The sequence below is a fragment of the Cetorhinus maximus genome, chromosome 10 (assembly GCF_964194155.1).
Source record: "Cetorhinus maximus chromosome 10, sCetMax3.hap1.1, whole genome shotgun sequence".
NCBI lineage: Eukaryota > Metazoa > Chordata > Chondrichthyes > Lamniformes > Cetorhinidae > Cetorhinus > Cetorhinus maximus.
The window spans coordinates 65,856,940-65,876,095 of record NC_135888.1 but is presented as its reverse complement, the minus strand read 5'-3'; the positions used below and the strand labels follow the sequence as shown (position 1 = coordinate 65,876,095).

The 19,156-nt window shown below is 40.8% G+C and overlaps 1 protein-coding gene across 2 annotated transcripts in view; it reads left to right on the top strand.

Moving 5' to 3' along the window:
* The window catches only part of LOC144685739 (C-terminal-binding protein 1-like), an 83,268-nt gene that overhangs the window by 11,905 nt on the left and 52,207 nt on the right, over nt 1–19,156 (top strand). The window contains exon 1 of one of the 2 annotated variants that reach the window (XM_078550568.1): nt 10,799–10,900. The exons of the other annotated variant lie outside the window; for it this stretch is intronic. Within the exon in view, the coding sequence (XP_078406694.1) occupies nt 10,894–10,900 (7 nt within the window). The 5' untranslated portion in view covers nt 10,799–10,893. Of the gene's footprint in view, nt 1–10,798; nt 10,901–19,156 lie in introns of those variants that run through there. 2 annotated transcript variants of the gene reach the window in all.

Sequence of the window (19,156 nt, the reverse complement as noted above, 5' to 3'; positions counted from 1 at the left end):
TGCATTGGACTCGACCGTTCCCCTGCTCTTGTTGCCATGTTTTTGATAAGTGTGGTCCAGTTAAGTTTCTAGTCAGTGATGACACCCAAGATGTTATTGCTGAGACACTCAGCGATGCTAGTGACATAAAAGGTCAGTGAGCTATTTGGGTCCTCTCTTGTTGGGGAGGCTCATTGACTGAAAGTAAAGAAGGAATAAATTTGCATTTATACTGCACCTTTCATGTTCTCTGGACACTTCAAAATGCTTCAGTTAATGAAGTACCTTGGAATGTTGTCATTGTTGTATAAAGAAATCAGTTTTGGTGGAGTTCGCATTGAATTTTGGTGAGCAGAATATTGGCTAATGTGTTGCTTGATGGCACTATTGATGGCTCCTTCCATTACTTTACTGATGATTGGAAGGCGATGGTATTATGATGCTGGGTTAGATTTGCTCTTCATTGTCAATGGGAAATACTTGGGCAGATTTTCATATCAGGCAGATGCCAGTGTCATAGCTTTACAGAAAGAAAGAAATGTGAAAAGTACTGAGTGGGAAGGTATTTGCAGTGAGGTGAACTTCCCTTTATTTTCTCTGCAGCAAAGCTAAACAGTTGTCACCGAGTAATGCATGGTTATATCATTAGTCATTGCCTCAGAGACCCAATATTTAATTATGTGACATGACACTTCTTTAAGCAAAGGCAGGGAGGAAACTGAGCACCAGCATTTTCCCATCCTTGTCCATTTCACATGTGTAAGGATTTTTTATTTTTAAAAAAAACCCAAAAAATCAAAGGTATTGTTTGGTTTCTTCCTTGATTGAGATCTAAATGCCAAATTATGCTGCAATTCATGTTTGTAGGATTGGGGAGGGCACAAATCAAGATTATGTGGGGCAAGTTTAGGACAAATGTCAGAGGCACTTCTTTATGCATAGGGTGGTCAACAGCTGGAATGGGCTGCCAAGAGGAGTAGCTAGAGCACTCAACTCAATTTAAGAAACAAATCAATGTTGTAATGGGGTGATAATAGGATAGATATTTTGGAAATAGGAAGTTAAATGGGCCAGAAGGCTTTCTTCATCTAAACTGATCTTGTTGTGAGTGCACTGCATTGCTTAACTCGAGTGGTCTACAGTTGAGTGTAGTCTCATGCTTTCGGTCAGCAGAGTATTCTGAGTAAAACGGCATGTGCAATAGGATTGCTCATTTGGTTGGGAATGTTTCCGGAGGTTTCACCACATGACCTCCTCCATTCATCACCCTGCACATCTGTCCTTGGCTTCACACTCCTGTCAATTGGAAAGGAAATGGACTTCATTACTTGCTTGTATAAATTTTGACCATCAGTCGAATGGCCTTTTTTTTCATCTAACCCCAATATTTTTATAACCAATAAAAATCATTCAAAGAAATTTAAAAGAATCACTTAGGTAAAGCCTGGTTTCTGATTTTTCTTCCGGATTATATGCAGCAGTATCGTCGAGATGAATCTTTTGTTGATGAAGACTACAGGAGAATCCTGGTGGGTTATGCGAACCTAATGGATTAGATTTGCCTAATGCGAAAAGTTTGTTGATAAAATGAAAGTTGGTTCCTCTTTCTTTCACATAATATCAAACTTAATATCACGTGATCTTTGGGTGCCCTGTGAAAATGGATGTGTGGGAGGCCAATGCTAGGGGAATGGGGTAGAGGTCATGTGATGGAACCAGGAATGTGTCCAGTCAGTTGGCAACCCTATTTCATGTGCTGTTTTACTAAAATGATACCAGGGATGAGGGGAAGATTGAAGAAGCTAAGGTTATGCTTGCTAGAGCAGGGAAGGTAAAGAGAACACTTAATTGAAGTGTTCAAAACCATGAATGGTTTTGATGGCAAATAAGGAGAGAGTGTTTCCAGTGCCAGAAGGGTTGGTCCTGAGGTCACATTAGACTTTTTTTTTATAGGGTAAGGTGTTGTGATCTGGAATCTGAAGGGATGGTGGAAGCAGATTCAGTTGTAATTTTCAAGAGAGAATTTACTAATACTTGAAGGAGAAATAAAATTGCAGGGGTTATAGGAAAACAGCAGAGGAGTGGGACCAATTGGAGAGCTCTACCAAAGAGCTGGTACAAGTTCAGTGTGTCAAATGGCTTCCTTCCTGCTGCATCATTGTCAATCTATGTACGATTTTTAAAAAATACTTTGAATCTGAAGAAGTCTAGATCTTTTGTCCCTGGCAGACAACATTGTGTTCCATAACTCAGGATAAATCTTATGTCAGCAGGTTAAAAAGTATAAAGCTAATCAGTTAGTTTGATCTCATTCTTGCAAAATACCTACCTACTAGCTTCCCACTGTGGCTTTGTTTCCCTTAATAGACAAATTGGACCTTCGATGTGGCATGAAATGAAAGGATGGTCCCTCTGACAGTGTGGTTGACCTAGAGTACCTAGTTTGTAAGTTGTAGGGATCAAACCCACAATCTTCTGACCAACTACATAATGGTGCTACTAACTGAACCAACATAATTGTAACAGTGTGCCTTCATAGGTCATAGAATGACACAGCAGACCTGTGCTGACTGTTTGAAAGAATTATCCAATTAAACCCACTGTCCTGCTCTTTCCTCATAGCTCTGCAAATTTTCTCAAAGCGTATATATCCAATTCTCTTTTGAAAGAAAGTTATTGAATCTACTTCCACCATTCCCAGGCAGTGCATTCCAGATCATAACTACTTACTGTTTTAAAAACATTCTCATGTTGTCTCTGGTTCTTTTACCATTACCTTAAATCTATGTCCACTTCTATAGACCCTTCTACTACTGAAAACTCTTTCTCCTTATTTATTCTTTCTAAACACATTATTTTTGAACTCTTCCATCTCATAACCTTCTGTGTTCTAAGGAGAACAACCCCAGGTTTGCTGGTCTCGCCACATAGCGGAAGTCTTTTGTTCCTGGTACCATTCTTGTTTATTGGTTCCCATTCTTGACTTCTGTCCAAATTTATGGTATATCTGTTTGAAATGTTTTACTTTGATATGTTCCCATAATAACCAGATAGTGTAGTATTTGACATACACTTATGGACACTTTTTTCATAATCATTTTGCCCTGCTTTTATGTCTTACTAGCAAAACCCTTCTTCACATCGGTCTAGCCTTGTGCTCTGATGACTAACTGTCCTTCCCATGCCTTATATTCCATATTTATAGAAAGGATTGGGGGGAGTCACTGTTTAAACTGCCACCTACAATAAGTACTTAACGTTGGCTCTGCACTTCTGCAGTTAGCAATGCTTCTTCTTTGATTCTAGCATTTTGTGAATTACTGCTAGCTTGACTAGTATCTAGAGCACAGTGCAGATCCCTTCTAAAAATTGTCAGTTGATTATGTTGTGGATTTAACACTGGATAAATTGCAGGTTGTTGTATTCTAAAGCCATTCTGATGCAGTGAAGTTTTTCTACTGGTGCTCCATTCAGTGGTCAATCATAAAATGGACTGCATTCCTTGGACCTAGATTTGTAATATTCTAACCTCATATTGAGCTCTTCTGTTTCCTGAATTGGTAGGATTCTCACCTGGTCTCCTGTCTACACTGCAGTGCTACTCACATCCGGTACTCTTCACTTGTGCTACACATCATTCAGTGCCTGTGTTGGGGCAGATGGATGACTCATTTTCAGGCCTGTGTCTTTGCTGTTCTCAAACTGACCCAGAACAAGTGTGTTAGAGTGTAATGATGTGCTGTTTGATTGTAATTGTCCCTTTCCCTATGGAGAACCAGCTAGTGACCTATCCTCTCCTTGACATCTGTGTGCTAAAGTTTGGGAAATCATGAGCAGTACATGCTGCTGTGTCACCTTACCACTTTTCAAGATAGCCGTTGATATAAACATTCAACAAAACAAACTGCTTTTGCAAATAAAGATTAGGAAAAGCTAGCTTCAACTGATCATTAATTTAAAAATACTCACTCAAGTTAACTCCAATCTATGAAAGATCATGCTGGCGTACTGAGTTGCTGTCCTTTCATCAGAGTTTCAATCCAACCAAGACTGACAGTGAAATTGGATCTATTTGATCACTGACTGGACTAATGAAGAATGATAAAGATAAAGTGACAGTTGTGAGATCAAGTGGGTTATGGTATGAGAGATTAATTTGAATATGAAGTCTGGAACTGATCTGATGAATAAAAATGGTCTCTTGCAATCCTTATGAGCTTTGAGACATATTGAGCGAATGCATAGGTTAGTCATATCAGATGGCCAGTCATAGGCAACCATGATCTGTTGCTTTAGGAAATTGGGGAGGAATTTTCCAAGGTTCTTTCTTGTAATTGCCCGGAAGATTTTATTTGCATCTCAAGGAGTTGGCATTGCTAGTGATTGGGGAGGGTGGTGTACAAGGCTTCATTGTCTAATGAGTAAAGTGAGCAGTGGTGGGTGAGATTGCCTTTTCTTACCTGGTCACATACATTTGTATATGCATGTAATCAGCGTGGGGGAGTCTTGACCGCAAGACAGACTAGCCTGTAATTTGGTACAAACTGGCAATATCACTGACTGTAAGAGTGGGAATGGTAGTACAGGTAGAAAGTACTGTTCTGTTTTAAGGAAGGATTGTGATTCATCTGCCACTAAAGGGTGAAGAAGGGCGTGGCATTTCCAAGCCTTTTCTTGTTGAGCGCAAACAAATCTGCAGCAAGTGATAATTTAGTTTATCAATTCTGAAAATCTGATCGGTCTGTTCTGGGGACACATTTATCAGATGTCAAGGAAGTTCATGAAATATCCTGTGTTAGTGTGTCAATTTACTTTTTCTTATTTTCGAAATGAGCTAGTATATAGGCTACAAGTGAGTTTAGATGCTGTGTTGAAGAGAAGTTTTGCATTTATATAACCCCATATTCTGCCCCAAACAGAATTGCATGTCTGTTTTATGCCAGCCATGCCCACAAACCAGAGAGATGAATGATCAATCTTATTTTGATGCTATTTGGGAAGAGCTTAGTGCTCCTCTTTGCTGTAGGATCTTTACTGTCTATTGAACAGGCCAACAGGGCCTTGTTATAATGTCTCAGCTGAAAGGTTGTTGGCACCTCTTAAAAATGTAGCACTTTCCCACTAAACTGTAGTGTTCACCTAGATTACACGCTTAAGTCTTAGGAGTTTGAACCATCACACAACCAATAATAAAAGTTGTTATTCCCAATTGAAAAGTATGTTCTTCAAAACTGTTCCATTAGATTTTTTTGATTTAAAACATATTAAACTTCACATCTGGAGCTAGCAAAACAATAAATTGGGCACTTCTTTAGTGGTACAAAAGAATTTGAGCTGGTGGTGAACCATACATATTGGAAAGCCTTGGGACTGGGGATGCTGCAACTGGTCCCAATGCACCCAAGCTCTTCAGTGGAATGCTCTTGGACGGTATGTATATGTGGAGCTCTGGTGATGGGGTCAGGCTCATTTGTGATGCACTGCTTAGTTGAGTAGCTGAATCACTGTCACGGCAAGCACCTGTAAAAGGTGCCAAAGGATACAAGGCTTGTGGAATTGTATCCTTTTTGAGTTGCAGCTTCCAGAGAAGTAAGAAAGAACTTGGATTTACATAGGAAGGAGAGAGGAATATTGAATTGGGGAAGAGAAATATGTCCATTAATTTGAGGCAAGTTTTCACTTTAACACCTGAAGCTGTGCCATGGAATGTTGTTAATGAAACAATTTTAATGCTTCATGCTAATATTGTACAGTGCAGTTTCAAACTACTTATCTAAGTTGCTTCTAGCTTTGGGCCAAGCTTTTTGGTTAGTTTTTAGTGCTTTAATTTTTCCAGTAGAGTAACCAGAGTTAATTGTCATCTGATGCAAGGGATTTAACAGAGGGCACCAGATGTACTTGCTTTCAGTTCTGACCATTGTCGATCCCATTCAAATAAGCCTAAAGGACAAAAGTGTTTCATGAACAAAATAACTTGTATAAAGCTAGTAAAATAATTCTATGCAAAGGAAACCTGATGTACAATTGTAATGGAAAGCCATAGTAAAAATTCATATTCACTCATGTAACTGAAAATATTGGTTTTATGTAGAATTATTGGGAAGTGTAATCACTTTTTAAATGGACTTTGATATGTTAACTACAATTTAGAATGAGCAATTGTTGTTAAGTTTTTTTTTTGAGTGGTACGTGCCGCAGTCAAGTCTTTTTACTAGCTATCATCCAATATAGTCTTGAGGTGGGACTTACAGGCGTCAAAACACTCTTACAACAGCTTGCATTTATGTCAGTCAAGAATCTAAGGGCACAGGGAGGTAGACAGGGAAGTGGAGGCCACAATCGGATCTTATCAAATGGCGGAGCAAGCTTGTGGGGCCAAATGGCTTACTCCTTTTAATTCATATCTTCGTTGCCTTGTGCAGTAAAACACCCTAAGGCACTCCACAGAAACACAATTGGACAACATTGGACACTCACAGGAGATTTTGGGAGAGGTGATCAACAGTTTGACCAGACATAGTTTTTAAGGAGGGTTTGAAGGGAGGAGACGACAGTGGAGATGGAGGCGAGTGAATTAGGGAGGGAATTTTGGAGATTGGTGCCAAGGCAGCTGAAGGTACAGCCATCACTAAATAGTAGGGTGAAGGAAGTGGGAAATGGACAAGAGATTGGAGTTCTCGGGGCTGTAGATATGGGGAACACTGCAGAAGGATTCCCGAGGATTAGTTTTGTAGAATGGACATATTCAAGAACAGGGAGCCAATGTAGGTCAGTGAGTACAGATGAGTGAACATTGGACTGAAAGATTTGCAGCTAAGCCAATATGGTTAAAAGATTCCTATCACAGGAGATGAATGTTGGTGAATTTTCTGCAATGGTCTGGAGTGGAATTCTGATAGTTAAGCATAGAAGGAAGGTGTTGTTCAGTCGCCCTAATCTGTGATCTCTCCCAGCCTTACACTCTGCTGGTCCCTGAGATCTCTGTGGTCCAGATTTTAATCACTGCATTATCGGCTGCCGGACCTTTAGCTGCCAAGGCCTTGAGCTCTGGAGTTCTCTCCCTAAATTTGTTTACCAGTCTACCTAGCTCTCCTATTAAAATACTCATTAAAACCTACATCTGACCAAGCTTTTGATAATCTAACCTAACATCTCCTTATGTGACTCAAGTGTTAAATTTTGTTTCAGAATGCTTGTAAAATGCCTTGGGGCATTTTATTAAGTTAAAGGTGCTATATGAACGCAAGTTGTTGGCCATGTAATATCCATTTTGTCCTGGAGAGTGGGTGAAAAGAGGGCCCAGAGGCAGTCAGCAGCATCTAAAAGAGGTACAGTCTGTGGCTCCAGAGTGGAGCTGTCACATCCTGAGAGAAATCAAATTGTGAAATCACAGGAAAACAGAAGTGCCTGGACCTGCACCTAGCCCCTGGTAATATCTCTTTTTTTTTTCTTGAGCACACTCACTGCTGCTCCTTCAATCACAGACTGCTTCTCTCCCATGTTTGCTTATGAGCCTATCAGCAGCTAATGTGGGACAGGAACGGCCTATGATTGGAAGAGCAGTTTCTTTCAGAATCTTCCACTCCACTTACCAGCATTTTGAAAACTGCCTCTGGGGGCCACATTGTGGTGATTCGTGGGCCACATCCATGCTTTGGACGTGTCTGCTGTAGAGGATGAGGAAACACCCCAGAATTAATTGTGAATCAGGAGGTGAAAGGGAGGGAGGAACTTAAAACAATTACAATCACCGGGGAAAGGGTACAAAGAAAATTGTTAGAACTAAAAGCTGGTAAGTCCCCAGGTCCTGATAGCCTTCATCCTGGAGTCTTAAAAGAAGTGGCTGCTGAGGTAGTAGGTGCATTTGTTTTGATTTTCCAAAATTCCCTAGTTTCTGGAAAGGTCCCATCATATTGAAAAATAGCGAATATGACTCATCTATTCAAGGAAGGAGAGAGCATGAAACTGAAGGCCGGTTAGCTCAATATCTGGCATAAGGAAATTGTTAAATGCCATATGGGTTTCAGAGCAACCATAGCCAAGAGGTTCCATGGTATCGCTGTCTGTGGCCCATTGGATCTGCTTCTAGGTTTCTTTCTTTATGAAATTGGCTTCAATGATGCATGTCATTTGTAATCAAATTGCATTTTTGAATGTGGAAGGCTGATATAAAGTTGTTTAAAAAAGCATATGGGGCCCTTGGCTTTATAAATGGGGGTATGGAGTGCAAAAACAAGAATGTTGTGATGATCTGTAATGCACTTCCTGAAAGGGTGATGGAACTAGATTCAGTACTAACTTTCAAAAGGGAATTGGAGATATACTTGAAGGGGGAAAACTTACAGGGGAGTGGGGCTAATTTGATAGCTCTTTGAAAAAGCTCACAAGGGCATGATGGGCTGAATGGCCTCCTGTGTTGTAGGATTCTATGATTTGGGTCAGTCGTCAGTGTAGGGCTGCAAGTTGATCCTAATTGAATTTTACTCATCAGTATTCAAACTGGTTAACTTTTCCCAGTGATTCTAGTGCCTGTAGAATTTGTCATTGCAAGGGCTACAGCAAGCTTGTGATCAGCAGCTGAGTGCTGGAATTTTGCAGGCAAGTTCTGTCGTTCTTGATGCACCTGATTGGGCTCTGAATTACGTAGCGCAGTCACGTAGGGTCCTGTTTGTCGCGTCGTCGTTTTACTGAAAGTGAAATATTTGACTTGTATTGCTCCACCCTTATTTGGTCAGTAGCAGCCTTGGATTGATCCCTTTCTCATATAAACACCCAAAGGTAGTCATGACTTTTTGGTATTTCCCATAGTTGCAATTAACTTCTCCTGGGGGCTTCTATTTCAATATGGGCAGATATGGATGTGAAACATATCTACTACAAGTCCTCGGGGAGCCCTCAGTATCTGGTGATCCAGATCTGGGTTAATTAAACTATTGTTTGTGCTTGTAATACCAGCTCTGCCATGTAGATGTCAATACAGATATCCTCTGTTTAAAGTGTGTTCCAAAATTGTTGTTTTGCTCTGGCGCGGATTATAAAATAAGGAACTTATCCAGATAGCGCTGCCGTAATTTCAATTTAGCACGGTTTCTGTGCACGCAAAGCCCCTCAGCTTGGCATGCCGGTTTGACGTTGCTGTTTGATTCCACTCTGAACCTGCTATGGCCTCTTCCCTCCCTTTCTCATTGCTTCTTCAGCTACCACTGAATGACTCACCGGATGACTGACTGACAGGGCTTTCCTGAGGTTTCGCCCTCTGTTGTCCAGGCTGCTGCCCACAGTCAGAGCTCCTTCGTTCCTAGTACCTGTTTAAGTTATGACTTTTGCATTTAAAATTTTAAAAAATATTTCCAATGAGGTCTTTGTGTTTTGATGCTGATGTTTTGGTGTTGAGCTGTGGATCAGTGTTGGATAGGTTTTTACTCTTAAAAATTACAGGTCAGAAATGTAACACAACCTTATTACATTCTTAAGGGAAAGTGATTTTTGTTTAGCATACTCTTTCAGGAACACATTAGGAGTGCTGAGCAAGGGATAGTTGTGCAATCCTGTTTCATGCTCAATTTTCCCAATTACTGAGATTTGACTTGAGTGTACAGGGGTCGAGGACAAGCTCCTGAATGACGCTATTGTGGAACATGCAAATGTGGGCAGATCGTCTTCTGGCCATCGCTTTTTGGCATTTTTGTTTTGTGGCATCAGGTTACCTCTGTCAGGAATAGGTTGTTTGACAACTTGGGAAATTAATCCCTAGTTCTAATTTCCCCATGGTAAATGTCAAAACTCTGGTGCGATTTCCCTTCCAGATAATGAGGGGCTTGGGAAATTCTTCAGGGCATCACTCTATTCTTTTTCTCCACCTCCTGTTAAAATATGGCTCACTGGATGACTTGGAGGCTTTTATGCATTAAGTATTGAGCATCTTATCCTTGCAGCATGCTTGTATCCATGAAATTACTGCATTGGTAAGTGGGGCGATGCAGGGGGCAATAATGACCACTGTCTGTGGTGGTCTTCAGTGTACTCGGGAGATATGCAAAAGTGACAAACAAAATCACGATGTTCAGTATCAAATTAGTACATTGTATTGACTCTGGGCATGTCCCAAAGAAGGAGCTTTGCATGGAATTTAACTTGCACTTTATCTAATTTGGGGTTGAACAGGGTAAACTGTGTATTCTGCCTGTAACTTGCAATAAGCCTGATGCATGATGCTCCAGCCCACAATATGAGCATCTCTCGCCTGAATGAGGTTAAAAGAAATGAATGTTATAACAGGGTGCAAACATTTTTAAGAGGACACTAATGTGTTTTGCTATACATTGGGCCAAAAGTATCTTTCACAGTTTGTTTGCCTTCAAACCTATTTGATTTTAAAGTTGAGAATTTGTGGAACTCTGTAGTTTTCTGGTTATCTTTAACATTCAGAAACTTGATGGCTATTCTTGAGAAATGACCTACAAATTCCCCTTGAGTAAATACCAGCATTTTACGGTAATTATTCCTGTAGGTGCTGTGGGCTGTATGACCAAAGCACATTTTTGTGAGACAGCAGGCAGAGGGGCTGGCTGAATTAGCTCAAAGCTACTGTGCTGTTCCCGACATCTTATCCTTAGCTTCTCCCAAGGGAGGCTGACTGACGCTTTGTTCGGGTTTTTCCCGGTGGGAATTAATGGCTTAAAAAAAATCCCACTGAATAAAATCCACTGTTAGTGGTTCGGGCTCTTTAACCAAAAGAGCAAGATGTATAGCTAATGAGCTTTGTCATGGTTGGCTGGCACTGAATAATGTCTGCGTCTGATTGGTTTGTCTTGAAGCAGTGTGTGTGTGGAAAGTGAGTAGATCCACACACTGCACATTCTCCATTGCTTCCCTGGACTGGCCTAGCCTGTGGAGAAAGCTGTAAAGACAGGAATGCAAGGTTAGTTCCTCCCTTCTCTCGCTGTCGTGCTCTCTTTCGCATGCCCTTGCTCTCTCTCTTGCTCTTCCCTGCCTCTTTAGATTCAGACATTCAAATATTTGTAGTGTTTGTTTATGCCTAACTGATATTGCAAGGGTTGTAGGGGGAGGGGTTGATTTTTTTCCCTTTAGTAAGGTCAGGGTGGGGTTGCAGCAGCTGGCTTGCTACTGTTCCTGCCGCTCTTTGAACACGGACTTGAACAGAGGTTTCTGTGTGCTTCTCGGAGCTATTGGCAGGGAGGTTACTGCTTTATTGTTGCAGAATGCAGAACATCAAGCACCATGTCGTTGCTGAGATGCAAGCAGCCAATTCAAGAACAGTTTCCTTTAAAAAAAATCTGCAGTTAAAGGCCCAGAAGCTAGATAGTAAATACAGTTTTAGCATCCTGTAAAACTTAACTGTTCTTCTCTAGCCACCCCCTGCAACCCCAGCCCAACCTACGACCTCCACTCCCACCCCACCCTTTCACATCACAGCATAAGATAATGTGGAAATGTGTCAAATATTTGCACCGAGATTATTTTAAAAAACCTGTTCTGAGAGGAGTTAGATAAGCTAAGTGCTGTCTGTCAAGGCACTGTGGAATGGTTTTAAGTATTTTGTGGAGCATACAAGTTGCTGCATAATATTCAAGGTGCAGAGAAAATGGGAAAAATATTTAATGGAATTGTCTGCTAGCCAGATGGATAGCCATAGAGCCAGTAAATAGAGGGCAAGGTGCTTGCGCAGGGAAAACTGATGCAATGAATGGATGTTTGTATGATTAACTCTCTTCTGTAGTTGGCTGTGATGTTAGCCTCCTGATTTGATGTTCTCTGCCTCCTATACCAATTGATTTGGTTCACGCTCCTCACAGCTATCTAAAGTTGTGATTCTGGCAGGTCTCCTGACAGTGAGTTAGTTCAGCTCATGCATTTAGTTGCTGGAGGGCAGTAGGCTGATTGGTTGTCACCCAGTAAATGGATAATGTATTCCAATGTGCAGTGCTGTAAATTCCCAGTAATATGCAGTGTGTTCATACTCATTACAAGCTCATCTTGTTTGAGACCCACCTCCTGCTCCCTTGACCCTACCCCCACTAAACCGCTGGCCGCCCAACTTCCCTACTGGCTCCCTTGTTAACTGATATTGTTAATGATTCTCTCTCCATAGGTACTGTCTCCCTCTCCAAATCTGCCATCATCACCCTTCTACTCAAAAAAAACACTGACCCCTCTGTCCTTGCAAACCACTGCCCCATTTCCAACCTCCTTTTCTCTTCAAAGTCCTCAAACATGCGGTCACCTCCCAAATTGGTGCCCATCTTTCCCAGAACTCCATGGTTGAATTCCTCCCATCAGGTTTTTGCCTGACCATGGTACTGAAACAGCTTTTAGCAATGTCACAGATGACGTCCCAGTTGATTGTGATATTGATGATTTCTCCCTCCTCATACTACTTGGTATGTTTGCAACCTTTGTCACAGCTAACCACACTATCCACCTCCCAATCCCTGTCTGGCTGAATGAGACTGCATTCACCTGGTTCCATTCTTATGGGTAAAATCATAGCCAGAGAATTACTTGGATTGACATCTCTTATCGCTCCTGCACCATTATCTCTGTCCCCCAAGGGTCTATCCTTGGCCCTATCCTATTTCTTATTTACATATTGCCAGTCAACAGCAGCATCCAAAAACACAGCATCATTTTCCACATGTGCGTTGATCGCATCCAGACCTACCTCACCAAATTGTCAGACTACATGTCTGATATCCTGTCTTACTGAGTAAAAATTATTTATTTATTTATATATATATATATATATATATATAAATTAAGATTGAAGCCATTGTTATTGGCCCTCTCCACAAACTCTGTACCCTAGCCAACTACTCCATCACTCTCCTTAGATCAGTCTGAGACTGAACCATGATGTCATATTTGACCTCAAAATGAGCTCCCACTTATGAATCCATGCTCTCACTAAGATTGCCTGTTTCCATCTCTGTAACATCTCCCAACTCTGTTCCTGCCTCAGCTCATCTGCTGCTGAAACCCTCATCCAGGCCTGTTAGCTATAGACTTAACTATTCTATTGCATGCCTTGCCAGCTGTCCATCTTCTACCCTCAAAACCCCTGCTGTCTGTGTCCTAACTCGCACCAAATCCCATTCACTGTCACCCGTGTATACTGATCTACATCGCCATGATTTTAAAATTTTCATCCTTCTTTTCAAATCCTCCCATGGCCTATTTTCTCCCTATCTCTGCATTTTCCTATAGGTCTCCAGCTCTCCGATCTCCCTGTGCTCCTCCCAATTCTGGCATCTTGAGCATCCCGATTGACCCATCGATGCCTTAAGGTGTTAAGACCCCAAGGTCAGGACTTCCTTCTCCAAACCCCTCTTCCTCTCTTTCTCCTTTAAGATACTCCTTAAAACTTATCTTTTATCTGCCTAAAACTCCTCCTATGGTTTGTTGTTGACTTTTGTTTGGTACCCCTCCATGAAGCACTTTGGGGTGTATTACTATATTCAAGCTGCTATGTAAATGCAAGTTCTAATATCTGATATAAAAGCCCAGGAACATGTTGTATATTCTAATGAGTATGTATTTAGGGCTAGGTAGTAGTTGGAACAATTTACAAGTGGTAAAATGATCAGTCAAGAAAGACTCACTTTTAAATGGAACCTTTCGCAACCTCAAGATGTCCCTATGCATTTTACAGTTAATTCCAGTACTTTTGTACATGCCGGAGTCTCATCCCTCCGCAATTTGCCCTCGAGGTAGGTGTGGTAGGGAAGAGACTTGACCACCTCTTTCTGGAATATGCCTTTGCAAAGGAGGTTTGGAGAGAGATGCAATGGTTTTTGTCAAGGTTCATCCCAAGGAACTCCGTGACCCAGGACTCTGTGCTCTACTGGCTGTTCCCAGGGATGTACACAGAGATAAACATCAACTGCAGCTGGAGAACCATCAACTTGGAGAAAGAAGCTCTTTGGTCTGCCCAAAATTTGCTGGTCTTCCAGTGCAAAGAGTTGTCCTCAACAGAGTGTTGTAGACTGGCACATTTCAATGTCCAGGACTACATGCTGAGGGACACACTAAAGCTGCAGGAGCTGACATAGAGGCATAATGGAGAAAGGTTTCGGTCTAAGGCCTTTCAGTTATAGTGCACCAAATTGCTGGAAACTGTAGAACCCTTCGGGCTGTATGCCTGACATGGAATATACATTGTGAAAATCAAGGGTAATTGAAATTGTATAGAGGCATCTCGGAGTGGAACATGCTGTATGGAGGAAAGTTGAATTTTATTGCACTTTCTGTAACGTTCAATTCAAAATGTTTTGTAATGTAGTTTTACAATTTTTATGAATAAAGTATATTTTTGGAAAGAAAGAAGACTTCAAGTACTTTTGTAGTATAGCCATGGAATCTTACAGCAAAGAAGGGTGCATTTGGCAAGTTGTACCTGTGTTGGCTCTTTGAAAGAGCTGTTCAATTTAATCTCAACCCTGCCTTACTCCTTAACCATGCAAATTAGTTCTCCAAGTACATATACATGTAAGAGACAATGAATCAAAATCAATCAAGAACAGCTTACAATACTTCCGCTTCAGAGTGCTCAGCTTTGCCACTTGGGGGGGTAGAGCTGCAATCACATTTGATTTTAAGTCCAAATTTGAAATCCAAAGACATGATTTATCTTCTCTTACCCCCTTGGAGGGGAGATGCTCGTGTAGTGATAATGTTACTGGACCAATAAAGGCTAATGCTCTGGGCACAAGTTCAAATCCCGCCACAGCAGCTGGTGGAATTTGAATTCAATTAATAAATCTGGAATATAGAGCTAGACTCAGTAATAGTGATCATGATAACTATCATCAATTGTTGTAAAAAAACCCATTTGGTTCAATCCTTTTAGAGAAGGAAATCTGTCAGTCTTACCTGGTCTGGCCTATATTTGACTCCACATCCTCAGCAATGTGGTTGATTCTTACCTGCCCTCTCAAATGGCAAGTCATTCAGTTCAAAGGCAATTAGGGATGGGCAACAAATGTAGGCCTTGCTGGCAAACCCCACATCCCATTAAAGAATAAAGGAAAAAATTCCATCACCCTGTGTAGAAACCAATCTCCTCATTCCCCTCTAGTTCTTTTGCCAATTATTTTAAATATATGCTATTTATTGACCCACTTTTCAGTGGAAACCGTTCCTCTACTTGATCAAAATCCTTAATTTTGAAGTCACTGTTGTAACATAAGAAATGCAGCTGCTATCCTGTGCAAAGCAAGATCCTGTAAACAACCATGAAATAAATGACACAAATGGCTGTTTTAGATGTTGGTTGAAGAATAAATGTTGGCCAGACCATTTGGAAAAGTTCCCTGGTCTTCGAATAGTGGTGTAGGATCTTCTGTGTATACCCAAGAGGAGCCTTGGAGTCTTTTGCATGAAACATTAAACCAACAATGCAGTGTAGCTCCCTCAGTGCTGCACTGGAGTGGGACTCGAACTCGTGACTTTTTTTTTAAACTCTTAGGTGGGAGTTCTACCACCAAACCAAGGCCTGCTGATAGCCAGTAAAGTGCTTAATAGTGTCACTATAGACCTTGGTAATTATATGTCAAGAAATACTGAATTCCAACTGTGATGGTTTTTTCTTATTGCCAATTTTACTGCCAGTTTTGCTGCCAGTTCTTTGCACGCGGATCTTGCATGACTTGTGGCAACACTGAAAAATACTTTTCAGATTCGTGAAAGCATACTTTGATAAGACGCCTTTTTTGTAAGATCAAAACAGTCTTTCTGACCATGGGCCTTGGTGAATTTGACATTTACTTTGGTATTGCCAATGGTCCTAAATATAAATGCTCATTTGACCCTCTAATGTTTCCTTCAGCAGCCAGATGAAAAGTGTGATATAGAAAGTATGGGCCTTCTGTAACATTTTTATGATGGAGTAAATTTGTAAAGAAAATGCTGTGTATGGCTTCTTAGTGCTTTTTAATTAACATAGTTCAAAGTACATTCGAAATTACTATGCTAAAGGCGTACTACATCAAGAATATCAATTATATCAGATGTTTGATTTTTCGGTGATTGTGATGAGTGATTGCACCCATTAGAATTTAGAGTTCTACACTAGAGTGAATAGGAAGTGATCGTGTTGATCAAAGCAGTAAATCACAGGACAGGTATGCATTGATCCAGGGTCTATTGCAGTGCAATGAAAATGTTTTTATAGACTGCACTATTCTGCAAAAGAGAGATGTTCACCAACTCCCTAAGAGTAATGCAGCAAGTTGCAGGTTTAGGGTGCAGGTCATATTGTATTTGAAGAGTTAATTTCTGTAGTGAATAAGGTGACGTTTGGAACCCCTTGTTTAGCATACATGCATCCTTCCTTTCCTAATATTTGAAGATGTGCGAGTAATGGGCAACAGGTATGTGGAAACCCCATCACCTCTCAAACCTTTATCCAAATCACATACCATCCCAACTTGGACATATATCTGTGCTATTCCATCATTGTCACTGAGTCAAAATCCTAGAGCTCCCTGTGTAATAGCATTGTGGGAGCTCGTTTGCTACAAGGACTGCAGCAGTTCAGGAAGAAGGCTTCCCCACCACCACCTCTAGGGTAACCAAGGATTGGCAATATATTGATGGCAATCTTGCCTGTGATTCCCACATCTGAAGAATGATTTTCAAAAAATACGAAGACCTCCAGAGCTACCCTGCTGCCGGTTTGCAGCTGGAGCTTAGAGACAGATTTGTGAGAGCCCCTCCCTCTAAGACCTTATTGTGACAGTTATATTGAACGCAGAACTCAAAAATTGCTCTCTGTACTGAAGGTCTATAGAGTGCAATTGATGCATTGGTACTCATAACCATTTGAAGGCAAAATCTCCTGGTGATATCTCGAATGATACTGCAAGCTTTAAACTCATCAGGTACTGCATTAAAAAGTACAACAGGGTGTGCTCCTGTCTCAGCATATAGAAAATTTATAGATAAATAATCTGAAGCTATTTATTAATTCACTCCACTAATGGCTTGTCTTACTTGGATGTGGTCTTTCCACAAGTGAGCATGCTGGGGCTACCTCCACACCTATGTGTATCCATTTACATTGACTGTAATTGTGCTATCAACACTGAGCAGGAAATGGTGGAAGTCAGATTTACCAGAAAGAGCATGGTTGTTTTTAAATGTATGATGTAGGGTTTATTTTACATTAAAATGGGTGATTATTTTAAACTAATGTGCACTACTACAAATGAGTCATGTAACAGGTGGACACTGACCTTTTTTAAACCCCCTCACACACACATTATTAACTCTCATATTGTGAAAGGGGGGGGGTTAAACACCATAATTTATTGCAGATATCAATTGCTATCCTTCCCATTTTTACATAAAAACCTACAAAATTTGTATTTAGTTCTATTTCTGAGGGTTTGGGAAGGGAAACCTGCCTACTCCCATTGCCTTTGTTGACCATATTAAGCACCCTTACATTATATATACCACTCCATTGAGTACTGTGAAACTTAGCTTTGGGATTGTTTGCAAGCAAAGTTCCCACTACATTGCCCCAACAAGTGCTCATGGTGGCGATTGTTGCGTAAAGCTCCTTCTGTTCTCTTCTTCAAGAACCTTCAGGCTAGGTAGAGCAATTAGTGAACCTCTCTGCCTACCCTGTCCCATAAAATAATCCCAGGTTAAGTACAATGAGAGGAATTATTGAGTCTGATGTTAAGGTACTCCCCTCATAGACATTGAGACTAGGAAGGGTTACGGAGTCCAACATTGAGTCAAAGCATTGCTGTTATTAGGAAGGGTGCAGGCTGGAAATAACTACTAAACTTGGCGAGCAAGCTGAATGGACAGTGTAAAAATGCAGTTGTAAATGAGTGCTGTGGTGGTCAGCTCCCTTCTATAATGAAGATCGTAATTCTAACCTGTTGTTAATTCTTACTGTTCTACTTAAGAGTAGAAGATGCCAAATCATTTGTATTCCACCCTACTTAAATTGCTGGATAACACGTTCTGCAGTGTGCTGTAAATGTCACACAGTACAGCTAGGGACATGTTAACACCCTCTGATTGTAACTTGCTTGACAAGATCCTGCTCTTTTTACCAATTGCAATCACCCTTTGAGCAAAGCAGTGTAAGAAAATAGAACTGGGCTTTGTTCCAAGCTTTTCAGTATCTGCATCCATAAGGAAGTGGTGTTATGAGCTGGAGGAAGTTGGGCTTAGCCTGTTTAAACTGGCATAGCAAGCTTCCCCTCTGTCCCAAGGTCTTGAGTATGAGTACAAGATGTTTCAATGGAAGAGCATGTATTTATAGAGGGGGTGGATGACAAAATGCATTTCATGGGATTTGTAAAATCTATATCACTTCTTTTGCCTTGTGACGGGTGAGACAGTGAGGAGAAAACAGCACATCATTTCTTTTGGAGTTGGCTTGCATCTAGCCCCCAAGGAATTTTATGCTCAGTTGGATGAGAATTGAGTTCTGATGGTAACTCTGCTGTCCTGCTAATGAGGAAATATTAAGGACAGCATGGGTGCATTTTATAAATCATTCTGCCACTACAGGATTGAATTTGCATTTATTTTTAGAAAATGGGACATGATGTCGAAGTGCTGTGATAATTCACGTTATATTTACATTTTGCAGCTTATGATTTAGCAGCCACCATTGATGATCAAACATTATTCAGGAACATGTTGCTTACTTAAACTCAAGTAATTAATTCCGTAGGTGTTCTATCTCTAATCATTTTTCGTAATTTTTTAGAACTCTCTGAGCTGTGGTCTCGTAAGGCATTTGTTTGGTTAAACTTAGAGCCCCTCCACAAATTAAAGCAGGAACTTTTCTTTATTTAAAAAATCTTATTAAAATAGCCACACTGGCATCCTTGTGATTTTTTTTCTCATTCCATTTCAGTTGACTTTGTGAATAGCGTCTGCATAATGCTGAGTCATAAGAGTCACTGAATTTGATGGTGTGATGAAGCTGAATCAGTCGAGCTATAGTCAGTATTGGAGGGTTCAGTCTAGGAGAGGTTACTGAACTATGGTGTGATGAAGCAGGATTAACATCAGCAGCAGAGATGCAGTCAGTGTCGCAGAGTGTTGGCTGGGAGGAGCTACTGAACCGAATAGTGTGAGGAAACTGATCATTCACTATACAACACCAGGCCTTGAGGGTTAAGTGAGC